This window comes from Xiphophorus maculatus, chromosome 9 (assembly GCF_002775205.1).
Source record: "Xiphophorus maculatus strain JP 163 A chromosome 9, X_maculatus-5.0-male, whole genome shotgun sequence".
Classification (NCBI taxonomy): Eukaryota; Metazoa; Chordata; class Actinopteri; order Cyprinodontiformes; family Poeciliidae; genus Xiphophorus; species Xiphophorus maculatus.
The window spans coordinates 24,943,451-24,963,158 of record NC_036451.1 but is presented as its reverse complement, the minus strand read 5'-3'; the positions used below and the strand labels follow the sequence as shown (position 1 = coordinate 24,963,158).

At 41.2% G+C, this 19,708-nt stretch overlaps 1 protein-coding gene across 1 annotated transcript in view; it reads right to left on the bottom strand.

Annotated features, from left to right (window-relative positions):
* Positions 1-2,171: 2,171 nt before the first annotated feature.
* Positions 2,172-19,708, bottom strand: part of atp10a (ATPase phospholipid transporting 10A (putative)) — a 45,874-nt gene continuing 28,337 nt past the window's right edge. The window contains exons 11-21 of the mRNA XM_005804453.2: positions 18,993-19,096; positions 18,488-18,614; positions 17,352-17,536; positions 15,761-16,112; positions 13,128-13,204; positions 11,362-11,487; positions 11,052-11,252; positions 9,921-10,001; positions 9,696-9,800; positions 7,783-7,970; positions 2,172-7,620 (exon numbers count right to left, since the gene is read on the bottom strand). Coding sequence (XP_005804510.1) covers positions 7,047-7,620; positions 7,783-7,970; positions 9,696-9,800; positions 9,921-10,001; positions 11,052-11,252; positions 11,362-11,487; positions 13,128-13,204; positions 15,761-16,112; positions 17,352-17,536; positions 18,488-18,614; positions 18,993-19,096 — 2,120 coding nt within the window. The 3' untranslated portion in view covers positions 2,172-7,046. The remainder of the gene's footprint in view (positions 7,621-7,782; positions 7,971-9,695; positions 9,801-9,920; positions 10,002-11,051; positions 11,253-11,361; positions 11,488-13,127; positions 13,205-15,760; positions 16,113-17,351; positions 17,537-18,487; positions 18,615-18,992; positions 19,097-19,708) is intronic.

The window sequence follows — 19,708 nt, the reverse complement described above, 5'->3', positions numbered from 1 at the left end:
ACGCGCAACCACTCTTTCTTTTTACCCCCACTTTACTTCAGTGCGAGGTTCTGGGTTCTTCTGGATGAGTCGTTAATGTAACGTTAACGTGTCCCGAAAAGGTCGGGCTTTATTTTATTTTATTTTTTTTTAAAAGTACTTTATACTCGGTGCAATTCCTCAAATGAATAATTTTTAACAGTTGTGAGCCGCTCAGCACACGGGTGGGTTGATAGAAGAAAAAGTCCAAATTCTCCTCAGTGTTTTCCAGAAACAAATCCCTCCGATCGCAGTGATCAGGCCCGGATGCGCGCGATTTCACTTTGGGTCAAGACTCAAAGTAAAAGCAACATCTGAGCGAGGCGTGAGGTGGAGCTGCCCATCATTTCTCCTCTCCCGGCTGACAGGTGGAGCCCGGATCATTAGTAGGTGTTCGTGTTTCTTTGTGTCATCAGCTGACAGCTCGTCCCCCCCCCCCTGCTGTTTCTGCTGGCCGGCTTCCTGCACCAGTGGGAAGATGGGCTGCAAAAAGCACAGCGACGCTTTGTGTATGGAGCAGAATGGAAGCTCTCTCCACCAACAGCAACACAGATGGTCCTGACTCTGAAATAATATTATATTATATATATATTTTTTTAAAAGCAGCATTGACTTATCATTTGGACACAGCCGTTGGCGTGGCGAACCCCTCCAAGTCTTATTTAAAACAATCCTCTGATATGAGCTTGACGATAAAGCAATGCAGCTTCAAATGGCCTGACTCGGTGACGCCCTTCCTCTGATGAAATTCAAATGAAGGTGGTCGGCGAGCACAGCAGATCGCCTGAAAAGTAATTGGGGACAATGACAGGAGAGCGTGAAGAATACCTCCGTTCAGCAGAGGAGCCTCTTTAATCATCACTACAAATCTTTTATATGTTTTCTCATAGCGTGACAACGAATAAAATCGCTCTTATCGCACGCGTTTGGTTATCCTGCCATGGTGCACGGGAGGTAGGGGGGTGAAAGAGGGTAGATGCAACCCTGGAAATAGATCACTGCTGGGAGTTTTGTGTCCTGCAGGCTTAGGAGTGGACACAAAAAGAGTGTATGAAAAAATAGAAAAAGATGAGAAAAAAAAGAGAGATTAATTTAGTTTGCAATCGGGCTGTGAAGGAGATGGAGATCAGCAGAGGAGGAAAATGACAAGAATTCCAGCACTGGTCCTTAGGGGTGAAAGGTCAAGCTGTGCCAGTTTGAACCCCTGTCTGCTTTGTTCGCAGTGCAGCCTGTTTTTGATATGCAGAGTGATCTGATTAAAATAAAACATTTCCTGTTAGCCAATCACAATCGTCTTGAAAATAAGGCATCTATTTTTTCTTTCATTTTTGCTCAATTAAATGTCAAGAAACTTATAATAAATTATTGACTTTCTGTTTTCCTGGGGTGTAAAAGAAAAAAAAAAAACACCCTGTGACTCCACCACTCAGCTCCTTCAGACTAGCCAGCAGCAATTAGCAAACACCCGGTGGAACTGAGCATCTGCTGAGCTCATTAAACAAGCTGCTTCTCAGTGAAACAAAGGTTAAAAACAAACAAACAAAAATGTTAAAGGGTTAAAGGAGAGATGTGGTGATCACTTCCTGAAGGTGGAGATTCAGAACGAGCAGGAATTTTTTTTTAAAGAAACAGAGGCCCATTTCAAGGCCTCGAATTAGGAAAAGTAATATTTGACATACATGTAGCATTTTTACAACAACTGAAGGAAACATAGTTATTTGATTGTGTTACAAAACGGAATATACATGATACTGCCCGGTCAATAAAATACATTTAAAGTTGAATGGTTGATTCTCAGGCTTTTTAAATGATTGAATTTGTTGTTGTGGTGCACCAACACTAAGACGGTTTTTTTTTTATATTATTGTATAATTTAACATCAATTACCTTCCACTGCTATATACATATAATGTATAATCCAAAATTGTGTTCTTAAATATCATTACCTTCCTAAAATAAGGGCCTAAGTCGCTTTTTTTTGCCAAAAGTAATTCTTTAAATTATTTTTTTTTCCAAAGTCACTTTTGACAAAAAATGGCTTCCATATGTATTCTGACAGGTTTATTATCATCACAGAAACTCACTAAAATAAGTGTGCAGCCTGGTGAAAGGGTTGCATTTGGCTATAAAGAGATTTACAGTCTAATAAAAAGTAATTTTGTAAAAATTATACTTTATTCTTGCAGTTTTATTTTGATCACAAGCAGCCATAGACGGAACATTTGGAACAACTAAAAACAACATGAACCTGACAAAAAAAATTGTGGAACTGAACCTTGTGCAGTTTTCCACATTCTTTACCGAGCTGAAGCAATTCAGGATTCCTCGCCAACGTTTTACTTATCAGAACTTGGCATTAATACAAAGGACAAAAAAGTGGATGATTCCCCTGCCACCCCCCCCAAAAAAAGCTCAATTACCACATATACTCATAGATATCTGTTGTGCAAAAGCTCAATGTTGTATTAAGTGGAAATCAGCACGACGGAATGCAGCAGAACATGATGGAGCTTCTTTCTGGCACACGGAGGGTACAGGACGAACAGAACGGATGAAACACAGCAAACAGACTGACGAGTCTCAAACTAAACAACATGCCAGAGAAGGAATTTGTGTGCAAAGGCCATGAAAACAAGAGAGGGGGTGGGAAAGTCAGGGGCAAAGATGCCACACATCCTCATAAATATCTGTACAAAATCCAAAAAAAAAAAAAAAAAAATGCTCCATCATATTTAATCAAACAGATCCAGCAATTTCTTATCCAGTGTCAAGGCACTTACTATTACTAAGAAAAACAAGGTAGATATAAATTACTTTTAGTATTAGGTTTGCTTTAAAAAATGCATTGAACACAGTTAAAGGTAAATGCAATGCTTCCCAGTAAAAAGTTCAGTTTGGTCAATTTCCCATCGACTTCTACACACTTAAAAAAAGAAGAAGAAAAAAAGATAGTGTTAGTCGAACAAAATACCTCCCATCTCTTTTTGCATATTGAATTGCGACATCGTGTGAATAAACATGTGCAACAGAAATCCTCAATGACGGGTCTGATGAAATGCTTTAAAGTGCAAATATAAACGTTGAAGGAATGTCAATTGGAAAGACGGTTCAGCACTTGGGGATTTGGTTTACAGCGAAACACTGGCAGAAACACACTTGGCTAGCTAAAAAAACAAAAAAAACAGCATGTGATAGAAGTTCTCATGAGGCCCTTCAAGTAAGAACATGCTAAGGAGCAACAAATCGGCGCTTCAAGCAAATAGTTTTATATCTGCACACTTGCTTCAACGATAATAAAGTTGAGAGCCACAAAGGTCGATTTAGCTTAGCTTAGACTGGGAAGAAAAGCTGCCTCCCAGCGACTCAAAATCCCACTAATTAATATATCCCATTTGGTACAAAACAAAACAAAAAACAACTAAATTTTGTGATTTTCCAGCTGTTAAATACCAGACCATTTTTTTGTGACTCATTGGAGGTTTTACTGGTTTGCATTAACGTGGCCTCGTATGCCCCTTTAGCTTTGGGCAGAATAAAAGTAAATACAGCTTCAAAACTCTCATAACGCCGTGTTGGTGGTTAAAATCTGTTTTTGAAGACTTCTCTATCCCTTGAAAATATCTATTTTGCTAAGAAAACTGATTGCTAGCTTGAACTTCGTTCTGTTTGCCTGCTGAGTACCAGTTAGCAGTTAGAAAACAGCTAGCTTAGCACTAAAGACTGGATGCTAACCTGTGTTTAGAGCCTCCTACCTCTTACAAAGCTTGCTAAATGTGCTAAAGTGTTAACTTAGCAGAGTTTACTTCACACTGAAATGAGTAACCAGATGGTTGCATGGATTTTTAACAACAAAATAATAATAATAAAAAAACAAAAACACAATTTAGCGTTAAGAGACACAATTTCTATGCTAGCTACCAGCTAGCTCTCATCATAGCTAGCTGGTAACAAGGTTAGGGTTGGCCTTCATCTTTCCAGCCTCAAACATTGTTTTGTTTAACTGCCAAAGCTAGGAAATGAATTTTGTAGAAAGTGTCTCATTTAAATGATAAGATTTCTCGTTATGACAGCAAAACACTCACAAAACTATGCTAAAATGAGAAACTTGCTCATTTTAATATCTTCTGAATTCATCACGTTACCGCTGGCAATTAAACACTTCAATAGCTCACCTTTATCTAAGAAACTTATTAAACCAGATTTAAAGCTAAACATTTGCAAAGTCAGAGTAAAACAAATGATTTCAGACAACATGGCTACTTGTGGCAGTGACAGCACCTCGGTATCTTGGCAATGTATTGCATTCAAATTACTGGCTTGGAGCAGCGACATTGTAGACATCTTCACTGACAAAACGCCAACATAAACTCTCGCTTTTGTGTCCAGGGGAAAAGGAGCGTTCAAGGAAGGTAAAAAGTTTTTCTTTGGCAGAACAAAAAATAAATTAATTAAAATTGGCTTTTCAATCCAAACTCCAGACCAAAACAGACAACTGTGAGAGTTGCATAATTCCTGAGCTTTTGACGAGAATGTTAATAAACACTCCATTAAAAAAAAACAAAAACGTTACTTTTAAATGAAATCAGCCAGGAAGTAAAAAAAAATAAAAAAAATCCGGTGAGTCATCTGAAACACACAAGCGTTGTCAAGCGGTCCTCTTTGGAGGAGGTCTCATCCACCTCCCTTTCATGCTGGTGTTCTGTGGTTAGCTCCAGAGCCGTGATGGCATCGTTTATTAGAGCGCCGAGGAACGTCTAATTGGTAAACCAGAACTTCCTGTTTCTCCGGCCTTTTAACAGCGTGAAGGAGAACCGCTTCTTTATAGCCACTTGTTTGATGAGGAGCCGCGTTTTATCTGTCCACCACACGCAGCGACGAGGACGGCAAGGTAAATTAAACACCAGAGGCGACCGCTGTGGAACTGGAGCAAACAGCGGAACCTCGGCGTCATCGGGTCTAAATAACAACCATTCAAAGCCGTCTACATGCACACCCAGTTGTTTGGGTCGTAGTTACTAAACTCTAACGGGATGCCAGCACACTGAAAATGGGATGAAATTTGGTCTTTGGGAAAACAGAAAAAGAAAAGGAATGATTGTTTCTCTACTTCATGTATGTCCTGAAATGAAAAAGGTTGGATTAATAACAAAACAAACAAAAAACCCCAAAAACAAAACAGAAAATGATTCTCCTGCAATGCAACATGAAAACACTTTCAGACTTTTTACTCTTTAAACTAAAACCTCTCAGCTAAAAAAAAATTAAAAAATAAAAATACGCGCACACACACACAGAAAAACACCTGGCAAAGTCAATGTACACAGACTGAAATGAAAGATCTGTTGTGAACTCTCACAAGAGAAGAAATATATCTTGAATGTGCAGCTGAGGGAAAAAAAAAAAAATCACAATTCAGTGTAATTTGCTGTGCAACACGCCAGCTATAAAGATGCTTTGCTTTCAAAATAGACAAACTGGTTCAGCGGTGTGGCCACTATCTGGGATAAACAAACTAAAAGCAGGAGATTTCTCTGAAAACTTCTGTCCTTGGAAGTCATTGCAGCGAGGATTCAAGGCAGCTGCGGTGTGTGTTCCAGGTTTTAATGCCCCCCCCAGGCTGAGCTGACGGCGGAACGTCTTGGTTCTGTCCCTGCACAACGGAACCTGATCGACAACGAGATGCGCATCTTTGAGAAGTCACAACTTTCCCAGGAATAAAGCTGAATTTTTTTTTTTTTTTTTAGGAGATTTTCCAGTTCTTTCCTCTCCCAAATCTTTAAAGCAAAATTACATTAACTGTACACGGAAAAACAAAATAAAGTACCTTTCTGCATATCTTTTAAAGAAATAATAGTGTAAAAAGAATACAATAAAAATGATTTAAAAAAAAAAAATATTGTGCAAAATTGAGAATGAGTAACATACAACTCCTGCCAAAAACATATGGATGTACTGCTCTGTGAGGATGGTCAGTCGGTCGTTTGGAGTAAAAAAAACACACAGATATGAAGCAAAGCTATTATTTAAGGGTGTCATAAAATGTGCCTAAGAAAAATGCTATAAATAATGCCACTTTTTCTTTTAGATTAAGAAGATGGGAAAACTAAGTGTAACCAGATTATGTTGGCGACAACACTCTTTGCTGTGGAAGTGGTGACTGAGTGAGGATGCTAGCCATTTTGGTGTCAGGAGCGATTAAAAACTAAGAATGAAGAATAAAAGAAGAAAAAATTATTAATGACAGCTTGGAATTTAGAAATGTTGGCAGCTTTTAAAAAATGTAAAGTTAAGAATCCAGATTCTAAAACACAAGGAGACCGCCATTTTAGCAATTCTAAATGCTAACGTAAGATGCTAAAGACGGTTTAATATAGCAATTAAGTTATAATTCTGAGTTTATCTTAAAGTATTAAAATCGTTTTTGATGGTTTTTCTCAAACTTGCAACATGGAATTGACTCTCTTCCTAAAAATATTAAAATAATCAACAATAAATGGCTAATGATGGCTCATGGCAGCAATGCTAAAAAAAACATATATTGTTATACTTTTCTTATTGTAGCTCCTTAAGAGAATAAGAAGAGATATAATAAGAGAATAAAAAAATTATTTTTATTTTAATGCCAATGTGTTAAAACAGTGAAAAACTAACTAAATAATGGAATTTTGCTAGAAAAATCACAGACTATAGATGCTTCAAGTGTCCATGAAGCTGATCTGCTTATTCTATATAATACTGGACCTTGGTTGATAAATAAATTTTTTTCCAAGTGAGGTTTTTTTTTTTTTGGTTCATGTAATAATCGAGGAGTTTCATCCTTTTTTTTCCTCTACTTGATCTGGATTTTTTAAAAAGTGCCATTAAACACAACTTGCACGTTTTTGAAGTTTTCTCACCAAAGTTCAGCTGTTCAATGAAATAGTTTCGGGTGTTTCTGTAGCATTTACAAAGTAAAACAGACCGACTGCGATTCCCTCCCCCAGACTAGTGGCTCCCTAAGTTTTTGCCAGGAGTTGTACGGTGAGACATCATAAGGAGGTGTGTGGCGCCCGTTCTGCCGCCGGGACGGTCCTGTGTGCCGGCTCGGCACCGTGGCCGGAGCGGAGTCCTCCCTCTGAGCTCCGTGTGTATGTAACGCACTGCGAGGCTCCGTCGGTGGGCAGGTTCAGGTGGATGCTGACCATTTGCGTGACCAGCGGCGCGGAAGCCGCCCAGCCGGGCGAACTCGGACCCGACGGCGGTAAGGTCTCATCCAAGTGTTTGGTGGAATGAGGTTTTGGCTTCCTGGGGAGCCGAGGGCTGTGTCTGGCGTGCGACGGGGCGTGTGGGCGGGGAAGCACCGAGGGGATTTTTTGACCCTTCTCTTTATGAGTTTGCGTCACAGAGCTCTGCTTGTCCTGACTGGAGCCGGGCGTGCTCGTCTGGCTAACTTTGGGCTTGCTGAACGACAGGAAGTTGGGTCCGGCACCCAGCAGCGACCCCATCTTGAACCTGCTCAGACTGAGGATGTTCCTGCGAGTGTCGGAAGGGAGCTTATCTAGCTGCCTCCCGGCCTGCGCCGGGCTTGGAAACAGAGTGCCTTGGCACGCCCTGTAGAAATATCTGGAAAAGAAAATCAAGTCAAGACGTCAGGACATACTTCGGCTCTGCTCCTGCGATGAACGCCGAGATAAACGAAACCATCTGGTATCAATAGCAGAAATAGTTTTCACGGCACGCATCATAAATATTTCAGATGTCTGCGAAATAGGAACCGGAGCGTACCGAGGCAGCAGCGCCGACACAGGGGTGATGACGCACAGCAGGTAGAAGGGCGGGTCCTGGAGCAGCCTCTGGATGGTCCAGTAGGAGTTGGAAGGGGAGTAGCAGGTGGGACAGGAGGCGTTGTAGAACAGAGCGGCGCTGAAGAATAAAGCTACACTGAAGGCTATCGACAGCCAGTTCATCCAGGTCTGCAGAGGAGGGAGAGAGTAAGTAGAAGAAACAATTACTCATCTAATGGGGATCAATACGCCTCAATTAAAAAAAAACAAAAAACCCCCCCGTCTCATCAGAGTCCAAGTCAGCGGACGAGAGGCATCAGGACAAAAATCAATTCATACTTTTAAAGCTTCATTTAGAACTAAAACGTGGAACAACTCCTTCAAAAAAAAAAGGTAGGACAAATTAAAAGATTGATTTTAAGACCAGACATCATCAGTGATCTAATTGAGTGTGTATGATTGCCAACAGGGTGTGTAAGTCACACAATGGCTTAAAAAAAAAAAAAAAAAAAGAAGCTGAAAAACACTCGGTATCTACAGAACAAATATATTTTACTGAAACTGGACGAAGTGACTGAAACTGTAAATTAGTTAATAGTTATTGAGGTAATAAGTTGTTGGGGTTGTTTTGTCTTAGATGAACAGATTTCTTGTTTCAGTTTTCACACTAACAAGCAGACGCTAATTGATTTGTAGGTTCGTCATTTTTAATTCTTTACCTGATATGGGAGTAATGCCAACTAAAAGTGGAGATAGGCTCTGAGGTGGTACCAAAAAAAAGAAGCAACACTCTAAAAATCTCCATCAGTACAACTACTAAGATGTAACGTCGGTTGTGCAAAGATGACTTTGTTTGTGTGAAGAGTAGAAGAAGAGTGTACTTCCTGTAAGCTCTTCTTCTGCTGCTGCTACTCCTGCGCAATGTTGGAAAAAAAAAAACGCAACAATGCAGGAGCATTGATGTGACAAAACAGGGTTTTTTCCTACAAAATATAACTACACAATCATAATGTTGCGTCACTTTTTCGAACATTTTGCAGTGCAGCTGGCAGCAATGGCCTGAAAACTGTTTTATTTTGAACAGGAAGTCACTGAGAGTGATGCGAGCGCTGTCACAGCTTCTAATGCAGTGAAATATGGGATGCCATTAATAACAAAACACGTGGGGGCTGGGTTATGAACCCAATGCAGAATGTCCTGGGATACGGGAAAAGCAATACAAGTTTTGTTAATTACTGTTATTAATGATAAAAAATAATAATGAGAAGAAGAAGAAATACACATCTCTTAATCATCTTTAATAATCCAGATTAAGAAGTATGTTATGCTGAAAATGACTTTAAAAATGCTCTCTCGTCTCAATAATTTAATCTGATTGTTTCTCATTTACGGATTCAAAATAGCTGCTAAAGAACACTGAATGTTTGAGGCTTTCTGTACATAAATCCAGTAGGTGCGTGTCACCATGCAGCACATGGTGGGAGGTAGACACACGGCTGCTGAGCTGCAGCTGAACACACTGGCTAATCTGACAGCATGTAATTACAATGGGTCATTAAATTGGACTCCAGTACAAAAACGGCCATTGATTACAGGTTCACAGCTATTGTAGGGGGGAAGTGAAAAGAGCGCTGTCTGCCGTCACCCAAAATACTTTTAAGGGGGGATTGTAATCTGACAGTTTGACATGAATCCAAGGGAATTAAGCTAAAGGTAAAGCAGAAAGAGAGTGGAGTAAATAGGCAGGACTTTGGATCAGGAACAATTATGAAATCTTGGGCTTTTTGATTGGATTTCTGGTTTCACATCTGTTTCCACATAAAACCTGGATGCTAGTAGGGATGTGACTAAGAGCAAATAGCTGAAAAGACTCGGAAGAAGGACGGTCACCGGAGTTGAAGGCATTTCTCTTACCCAGGTTTTGGTCTCGATCCCTAAATGCATCAGGATGGTGAATAGAGCTATGGTAGTGATGGGAGTTCCCCACGTAAACAGATCCACGTCTGAGTCAGCGTAGGCCTGAGGGGCGGTTAGCGGGAGGATCAGGGTGTGGACAGAGGAAAACATGATCGAGTAAAAACAACAACAAGCAAAAACACTGAGAGACATGAGCTGATGGAAATGAAGCATAAAACTTACAAAGTAAGGGATGAAGAAGCACACCAGACTTTGGTAGAAGGCATCGATCATGTTCATCCAGAACATGTATGGCTTATATTCCTGCAAGATAAATCCCAGCATTTACAGTTAGTTGGCTCCTCTCTCAGTAGTGACAGCTTTGCTGTAGCCTTCTGCTTTAGGAAAATGTCCAATGTTCTTATATAGGTTTCTCAATTTAATCCCCCAAAAAGTCATTAGCTGCAGTACTAAAAGGATAAACAATCGCTGTTTGCTAATCCAGGCTGTCCAGATTGGCTAACGGCGAGAGATAATGTTTAAGATCTTAAAGTCTTAAACATGGCGAAAGAAATGAAACCAAACAATCTAATTAAAAAAAACCCAACTGTGAATGGGATATGAAATTACTAGTCAAAGACTGAACTGAAAAATAAAATAACGTCTGGTTTATAACTCGGTTATTCTCGAAAGACCAGTTGTTGGCCTTCTGAGTAGCGTTACCCAGCCTCCCTGTTGTTATTCTGTTTTAGCATAGATATTCACAAAGTCTAAATTTGTGGTAAAAAAAAAAAAATCTCATCTCAGAGTTAAGGTAAGGGTCTACATCGCTACGCAACACTCATACTAATAGTTACTAATGCTAACAAAGGTACTTGGTTAGCATTAGTAACCAAGTAATGCTAAGCACTTACAACCAAGTGCTTAGTAACCAAGCACTTGGTTAGTAACCAAGTAATGCTAACCATTAGCATTACTTGCTAATGGTTTTCTAAAACCTTAAAATCTCTAACCATTTGATTTAAAACCACGTTTCGTCAGACGACTGATTATTAGCGCTGTAGTTATGGCTGAATTATGAACATCTCTCATGTAACTGTTTACACCTGTCAATGCCATGACTTTTAATGACTTATTGCATGATTTTAATTGCGTTTCTTATTTATTGGAAACAGCAGTTGCAAAATGACTAGTGACGCTTCTCACACAGATTGGCGTGTCGCTTCTGGCCTAATACAAATAATTAAAGGAGAATAGAAAATTATTTTTAATGCTGTGAACTATTTGTGTTTGGATGTTAAAATTATTAGGGTGAAAATCCCTTATGAATCTATGAACAACTCAGATCTGGTGTGGTATAACGACAGAGCAGACCTCAGAGTTCTGGCCGTTCATATAGAGCTGAGGTAGTTGCTGGAGCGTCTCTTTCGACACGTCTTTGTCCAGAGTACCAGTGATAAGTTGAGGGAAGGCGGAGAACATCAAGTTGAAGAAGATGAGATACCACTGGTCGATCATGGCTGAACCAGAGAAGCCACAGTAGAACTGATACCAGAAGATGATGGCTACAAACATCTGCATGGAAACAACAACGGGACGGACTGATGTCAGAAACTTTGACCCTTGTTCAAAATAATAATAATAATAAAATAAAAAAACACACATGGCGGACAAAGTGGCTTACGGCGTTCTTGTAGAAGAAGTACAGGATCATGTTCGCCAGCCGAGAGTAGCACCAGTGTCCGTGCACCAGCAGGAGCTTCTGCAGATACCGGAAACGAGGGAGAGCAAAGTCGCTCGCCATCACCGCCTGCAAAACACCAAAGGCGGCCCAGATTGAGTCTCCCATCATCAACACGTCTGGACCTACTCCACTCAACCGCCTCTTTTTAATCAATCTTTAATGGGTGCAATCTCTCCAAAGCAATAACACTTAAACAAGTTGTGTACTTATTGGGATTCCCCTGCTGCAGCAGTAGGGAAGTGTCAGTTTCATCCATCACCACCTAAAACCCTCCCAGACGACACCGCGAACGCTTCATGACACCCCCAAACGTCGAGATTATCCGTCAACAGCAGTACTAACAGCAGCAACATTGTTTGGTTTGGGTTATGCTTTAATAAAGTAAATGCTTGCTAGTCTTAATGCAGGAAATACGGTCGAGCATCTCAAAAAGACGCTGGAATATCCAGAGTTTACTGCGACTTGTGAAGCAAAATCAGGCATGAACTTTGTGAGCGAAGGCCGACGTACATCAGAAGTTTCAGAATAAGTACAGTACCTGTTAAAATATTCATCCACTTGGATGTTTAACCATTTCATTTGCTTTTAGAAATCAGCCATGACTAACAACATATAGCTGTTTGGTCTAGTTTCTAGACCAATTAATTTCTGCAAAAATAATGACAATTAAAAATCTAAAACATAAAAACGTGGCTGCATAAATATTCAAATCCTTTAAAGTGACTGGAATAATTCAATAAAAGTCCAGTTCATCTAGAAGTTCAGCTAACGTCAGGATACAGAGGAGCGAGCAGATGTGCTGTGCAGCAGCATGTGGCTGAAGCTGAAGTTAATTGGGAACCTCTGCTGCTGCAGTGAGAGGAGAGTTTACATTTATGGCCGGGGTCTGGACCCATCCTAAATTCGGGCCGGGTCGAGCCACAATTACTTACTCCTTTAATAAACCTGCTATACATGCAGCAGAGAGAAAATCAAACGAGAAAGAATGTGTTAATCTACAGCTCAACCTGTTGAGGAATTAAAGACAGTAAGCATGGTGCAGTCAGACTGTAACAAGCGCAGCCCAGTGCATGAACATGCGACTCCACCCTGCTCCGCTCCCATCAATCACACATCCCAGATGATTTGAACTTGACTCACCTACGGTTACAACAAGCGACAAAACGGAGCTGGAAGATGGGAGAAGCTACACTGCTAACTTAAATGACAGCCTGCAAAAGCAGTAAAATCATGATTAAAACAATATGTCTGGTTTACTTTGGGCTCAGGTCTATAATTAGAGTTAACTGGTCGAGTTGGGTCAGGTTCAGACATGACGCCTTTAGGTTGGGGGTTTAATTTTTTTAGGCCCGATCTAAACTAAGTGAGAGTCAACCGTTCTGAAACTGGAAGCTGCACTGAATGAGTCCACAAGAGGAAGGACATAACCTTCTTTTTAAAACTCTCACTGCCAGTTGCAAAGATGCTCTGAGACCTTAGATCTCAATCTGACACAGAGGCACTCGCAAGCTGTGCTGCTTCTCTGCAGGATGCAGGACTCGGTCTCCTGACTCGGCACAACAAAAGCAATTCTATTTATAGCCCCGTCCTTAACTACAGGCAAAAAATAAGCACTCCTGCTTTTCTTCCTACCTTCACACCTCTGACACAAGATCTCCCATACGCTGCTGCTTTCTCCATCTGCCGTGGACTCATTTCGCCCTTACCTGCATGCCCTCCTGTCCGGATATCCCCACGCCAACGTCTGCTACCTGGATCATGCTGACATCATTAGCTCCGTCACCTGTGATTAATGAGTTGTGGAGACAGACACAAAACAGTCCCTCAGAGCGAGAAAGATGCAGAAAATATAATTGGTCAGAAGGGAGAAGCGGACAGCCTGGAGGCAGTAAAAAGTTGTGTCATCAAATAAGAGGATGCTCAGATTGTCCAGCGTACAGAGAAGGACAGATTAGATTTATGATGGTGCAGTTTTTTTTGTTGTTGTTTTTGCAGACTGGTGCTGAATAATAGTTTCTCTTCTGTCCCTGTGAAGCTAGAGATAAACTAACAAGCAGGTCTTGATTTTGTTTTACCGTGAGAAAAACGATTTGTTTTTGTTCCTTCAGGTGTGGGAGTGGGAGTAGCGATAGTGGGCAGAGGGAGACAACATTTCGGCCCACTCTCTGATAAATGTTTGTGTTGGCTGCTTGATACGGTCTCAGAAAAACACGAAATCTTACCAAGAGTTTTGGGTCAAGTTTCTAGTGCGAATATTTCATTACACTTGAAATGAGACAAGTTACATGCAACTTTTCAGCAAGATATAGGAGCTTGACAATAATTCCTTACTATTGATAAAAAGCACTAGTTCCACTGGGAGATTATTTCACGTACATCACGGGACAAATGTCTTGTTAGAAAATCTGCCAATATTAAGAAATAATTGACTTAAAACAAGCTCCTATATCATGCTCAGAAGCGACTTGTAAGTTACTTATTTCAAGTGTATTTGCACTAGAAACTAGTCTAAAATTACTTGGTAAAATTTAATGTTTTTGCAGTGTAATCCCACAGACACCGTCTCCTTTCAGTTATATGAAATTAATTCGGAGCATCAATCCAACCCGTCAAATCTTCTTTGTCAATAGAAAACAGATGAATTAATCTGTCGCTGTGTTTGGTGTGATTTATTGAATTGGATGATCGAAGCTCGACGTAACAAAACACACTAACGATTAAACTTTCTAGACGAGTGGTAATAATAAAAACATCTGATGATGAGTCCCAGCCAAACAGGCACCAGAGTGTGTTTGGATTGTTTGGCTACAGCTGGTCTCCCCCGGAGGGTTTGTTTTTATGAGACCAAAACTTTTCCCACATGTGGCGCAACGCAGGATTCTGATCCCTCCTGCTCCTCGTGCATGTCAACACGGTCGGCTACGTCACTTACATCCAAACGTCCAAAATAACGAGCAGCTCAGTGTAGATTTTAAAAGGCAACAATTTGGAGAAAACATTAAATTCAACAGAATCATTTCGTGCTCCGACTTTAAGCTGTACCCGCACCCGAGGAGCACTGCTAGATTTCAATAATCAGATACCACAGCAGGTATAATCACAGCTGATGATGATTAAAGCAAAAAAAAGAAAAGAATTTTAAAAATTACAAGTCTGAAGCAATCCAATTAAAAAAGGTAATTCCGATTAGAGCTGCATTAGGACAACGTTCATTTGTGATATTATTTTCAAATATTGTGATGATGAAAACTGCATCTCTGTCCTTAAGGTTTATTCTTAAGCAAAGGCATAAAAGGCAGAGAATAATTCATCTGAATGGGCAACTTCTTTATTAGCAAGCTGAATTTAAAATGCAAAGCATCTGAAATATTATAGCCAACTATACATTACATTCCTTTGCAAACATTAAAACTGCAATAATGATTTGATTTATTGTGACAGTACCTTCAGAAGAAGTTACAGAAAAACTTTTTTGGGTTCTAAATAAACTTGCAACAAGGTATGTCATCAGACTAGGGTTAGATTTCAAGTTACTAGATTTCAAACCAAAGCATTGGAAGCGACTCTCTACAGTCTAGATTGGTTGCACCGTGCGCTTTTAAAAGGTTTTTTTTTTGTGTGGTTTCGGACCGTCAGACCGTCACCGTGTCAACCCCACTTCCTCGATGTCCGACTGTGACATTTGCCGTGCTCCTCATGAGCATCGCGCTAAGACCACGGGAGCCGTCCCGGCATTTTCACACCGACTTTTACACCTCGCTTCCCCGCTGTCAGACCGTGACATTTGCCGCACTCCTCCTGAGGGTCACACTAAGACTGCCAGAGGTTAAACCCAAACCAGGCCCGGATAATTGACGCTTTTGCACCTGCCTTTTTACTGAGCTCTTCCTTTGTGCTCTCAGACACGCTGCTTCCCGCGTTCTCTGTTCTGATGCTAGATGATTGCGTCATCAACTATCATTACCGCGGTTAGCTGGTAGACTACAGATCTCTATTGTAGGCCCAATTTCTATTGTTTCTACCGTATACTGTATATGTATCGCACATTCCTAGTTTGATGCCTGGATGGATAGAAAGATGCATTTCTCCAGCCACTCAAACTTTTAGAACATGGGAGAAGAAATAAAGGCAGAAAATTTAGAGGAAAAAATATTTAGACTCCTGACTTCTTAGGAATCGTGTTTAATACACCTCAGTGAGACGGTAAACATTTTGCTTCTGTTCTACCTGGAGCAATTTTTAGGTTTCAGGAAAACTGCTGCGCCATCGGATTCAAGCAAAACCTGGCAACACTGAAATCTAAACTATTGTCACACTCCATCATTCACTCTGTGCTCACCTATGGCCAGAGTCATGACTTTCAGCTTGTTCCGCACCAGTTTGACCACCATGCTCTTCTGCAGCGGCGTGGACCGGCAGCACAGTACCGAGCGGCAGCTCCGAGCGACCGCCAGGAACTTATCCTCCAGGCTCTTGTCCAGGGCGTAGGCCAAGGTCCGCCCGTCAATTACCAAGCCCAGCCGGTGCACCATGAAGTGAGCGGTTTGGGAGGAGGAAAGGGATGATGATGGGTAAATCTCGAAGTGCACTATGTTACTCGGGAAGGTCTTGGTGGACGGGTCTCTGGAGTTGCAGAGGAATTTGGACTGGATGTAACGTAAACTTTCCTCCAGCAACACAGCACACTCCTCCTGGATTAGACAGAAGTACGGGGTCAGGTAGAGGTCAGTTTAGACACAACATGTCTAAAGTGCCTGAGCAGCTTTGCATCTGGAAACCACGTGCCTTAGCAGCAACGGATTCCAACAAATCACATCATCTTTTCTGGAAAACTACTGGCAACAGGATGCATTAAGGGAATAAGGCGAGCTGGCAGAGCACAACTTCACAGGTCTAGTGGAGTGCGTCCTTTGACAGCTCAGGGCTGCTTTAGCAGCAACTGCAGGACCCCACATACCATATGGAGGGCGGTCATAATGCTATGTCTGATTATTTTAGTAATCAATTAATCTTTAGACAATTATTTGAACGATTAATCTGGTGAATTGGTGCATTCTGCAGATTTCTCATTTAAGCCTCCCTCTAAACAATATTGGAAATACATTAAAAGTTACAAATAATTAAATTCTATTTTTAAATAGATGTATTTTGTTATCCAAAATGCAGCAACAAGTATTCCATTAGAGAATGCTTGATCATTTGTAGCAAATGATGCATCTGCAGCTAAAACCCCCCCAAAGAAAACGACTAACATCAACATGTGAAAATCATAGTCCTTTCTTCACGACTTAACATCGATACAGTGTACAGCTGCTCTGGTGATTATTTGTTGGATTAACCAATAAGTAATTACATAGCCAAAGGGAGTTTGATGGATTTTAGTTACAGAATTTGAACCAGATAAAAATGCCACCTGAGGAATTCTGAGTAACATATTTTCTAACAAAGAGTCTTGAATGCAAAATGTATCTATGTTTTGTCTCTATAACTGCTCTGACTGTGTTCTTTTTTTCTGAAAATTACATGTTTGAGTCTGTATACTCCAGTTAATGATTAATCAATTGATAAATTAGTTGATTATTTCAATAATGATTCATCAAAATTAGGTCGATTAGTCCTGGTTTGATTGGTGTAGGCCTTTCCTAGAAGTGAGGGAAAATATAAGTGCCTTTGTTGCTTCAGTCAGCAGCAGGAAACGCTCTCACTTCCTCTGGCTTCTCATGAAAAGGCTTCGACACCATAGCAACGATATGATGGAGAATTTTAACAGTCTTTAAACCGTAGCTGTGTAAAACCCCAGTACGCCTTGACTCTTTGAATTGGCTGAAGCCTACGTTAATGTTTGGTTTGTACATGATTAATATATTGATTATTCAGCATACGGGCCTTGATTAGGTAAACAGGATGAGCTTTTGGGTGCTGCGGCCCACCTGGGACTCAGCGTTCAGCGTTATAATCTCCTCGTCTGGGTCCAGCAGTTTGCAGGCGTAGGCAATGTTGACTGCCGTTTCCTGTTTGTCACCCGTCAAGACCCAGATCTGCAGGCCGGCTTTCCGCAGCGTAGCTATTGTTTCCGGGACGCCGTCCTGCAGCCGATCCTCAACGCCAGTCGCTCCTGTGGACGGATGCATGTCAGCGTCTGCAACAATGCTTCCCAACCACCAGTATTATACAGACACGTTTCTCATCTACATATTTCACACTTTTCCAGACTCAATTTCCCACAATTCTCTGTCATTTATGTTATTAGACAGACAGGAACAAAGACACAAAGAAAGAGGGAAAAAGAGAAAGAGACAAAGAAAGTGTGAACAACAGGGGAAGAAAGGAAGGAAAGAAGAAGGAAATAAGAAAGAAGAGGAAGAAAGAAAGGAAAGAAGAAAAAGAATGAACAGAAAAAAGAAATGAAGAGAGAAAGCACACAATTAAGGACAAGGAAGAAAGGACAGGAAATAATACAGGGCACATGGAAAAAACAAAGGATTTATCATAAAAAATGAAAAAGGGACAAGGTAGGAAGGAATGACAAACGCAGAAGAAGGAGAAGGATCCTAGGAATAAAGGATACAAAGGAGCAGGAAGGAAGGAAGGAAAGAAGACAAACCTAAAAGATCCAGGAAATTAAGGATAAACTTAAGGAGTTTAAAAGGACATGAGTCAAAGAAAACCAGGTAGTAGGAATAGAAAGAAAGAAAGACATGAGGCAGGAAGAAGGGGAGGAAGAGGACAACAGAGAAAAGAACATAAGGAAGATTAACAAAAGAAAGGAAGAATAGAGGGAAGCACACAAGGAAAAAACAATGGAGGAGCATGAAAAGGAAGGAAGAGTAAGGAAAGGAGGTAGATGGGAACAAAGGATAAATAGAAGGTAGGACATAACGCAAAAAAACACAAAGAAAAGAAAAGATGGGAAGGACACACCATTTGACACAAAATGGGTTTCTTTTTCCAAACTTATCCACATCTGGAAAATACTGAAACCAAACTCCATGCTTCTCCAGAAGACATTTTTTCTGGTCTAAAAATGAATGAAGTCGACCTGAAACTGAAAGGTGACCCAACAAACCTAAAAGGTGGAGGTTGGTCTCCAGCCTCAACGCCGACTCGAAGAGCAGCTCCTCTCTTCCCTGGATGGCCGTCTCAGCCTCCAGGTGGCGCTGCAGCCAGCGGGCATATTCCTCTTTACTCAAAGTCTAACACACACACACACACACACACAAAAAAAAAACACACCAGAAGGTTACACTCAAACACACACACAACTAAAGAATCACTGCTTTCTGTTTCTTGTGGGTAAACGGAACATTACTGCTGTGATTCCTGCACAGCAGAATGTGAAACCTTGACAAGGTGTTACATCCCTCGGCTTTGGTGACAGGCTGTGCACAAGCAAGGAATACATGGAGCCCGGCCTGTGAACGCATAAATTAGCAGCCTGGGAACGAGGCACAGATTGCAGCTGAGTCATGAAGCATGTCCCGTTTGGAAGGGCTGGCCCGCGCAGTCATCTGTGCCGGACTACGAACGCAGCCTGCCCAGAACCCAGCGATACACACAACCCTAACGCTTACCTTTTTGGCAATGCAGAGTGTGCGAAGGCCGTCTGCGGCGTACAGGTTCAGGTAGTTCTGTGTCCGGCAGAAAATCTTTTTTTGACGTTTTCCTTTGGTGTTGCCTTAAAAAAAATAAAAATGAAAAGACAACAACAGAATTGGTTCAAATTTAGCACCAAAACCACCAGAGATGTTAACAGAAACATGAGCACCATCTGTGCTCACACCTACAGTAACCATGCATCTCAATATTTTCACAAAAACGTCACGGCACTCATCAAGCAGATACAGCTTGGTGGCAGAAGTTCTTCATCTCACAAAAATAGAACCATCCTATTTCAGCCGCGTTACATAATTGGTTTAATACAAGCATGTGCGGCTTGCTGAGGATGTTGGGTCTTATGTTTGGTAACAGAGCGTCGCCGACATGACTCCGCGGCGCCACATCTTGGCCAGAGGGAGCGGCACACCAACAGATTGGCTTTATGGCTCTCCTGACACAGATGCACCAGCCAGCACTCTGACTGCCAGCCATGTAATCTCATTAATGACAGCCCAGCTTGGCCGCGACGACCACGCACGAACCGCCGCAGCAAATTATTTTTACTAAAAGGAACAAATGAGCTGCAAACTGGCGGCGGCCACAGGCTTCAAACGCCAGGAAAACGTTTCCCTTTCTGCTGGATCGGGTCGGCAAAAACCTCCGATCTTTTAGGTGACATGGACAGGTACAG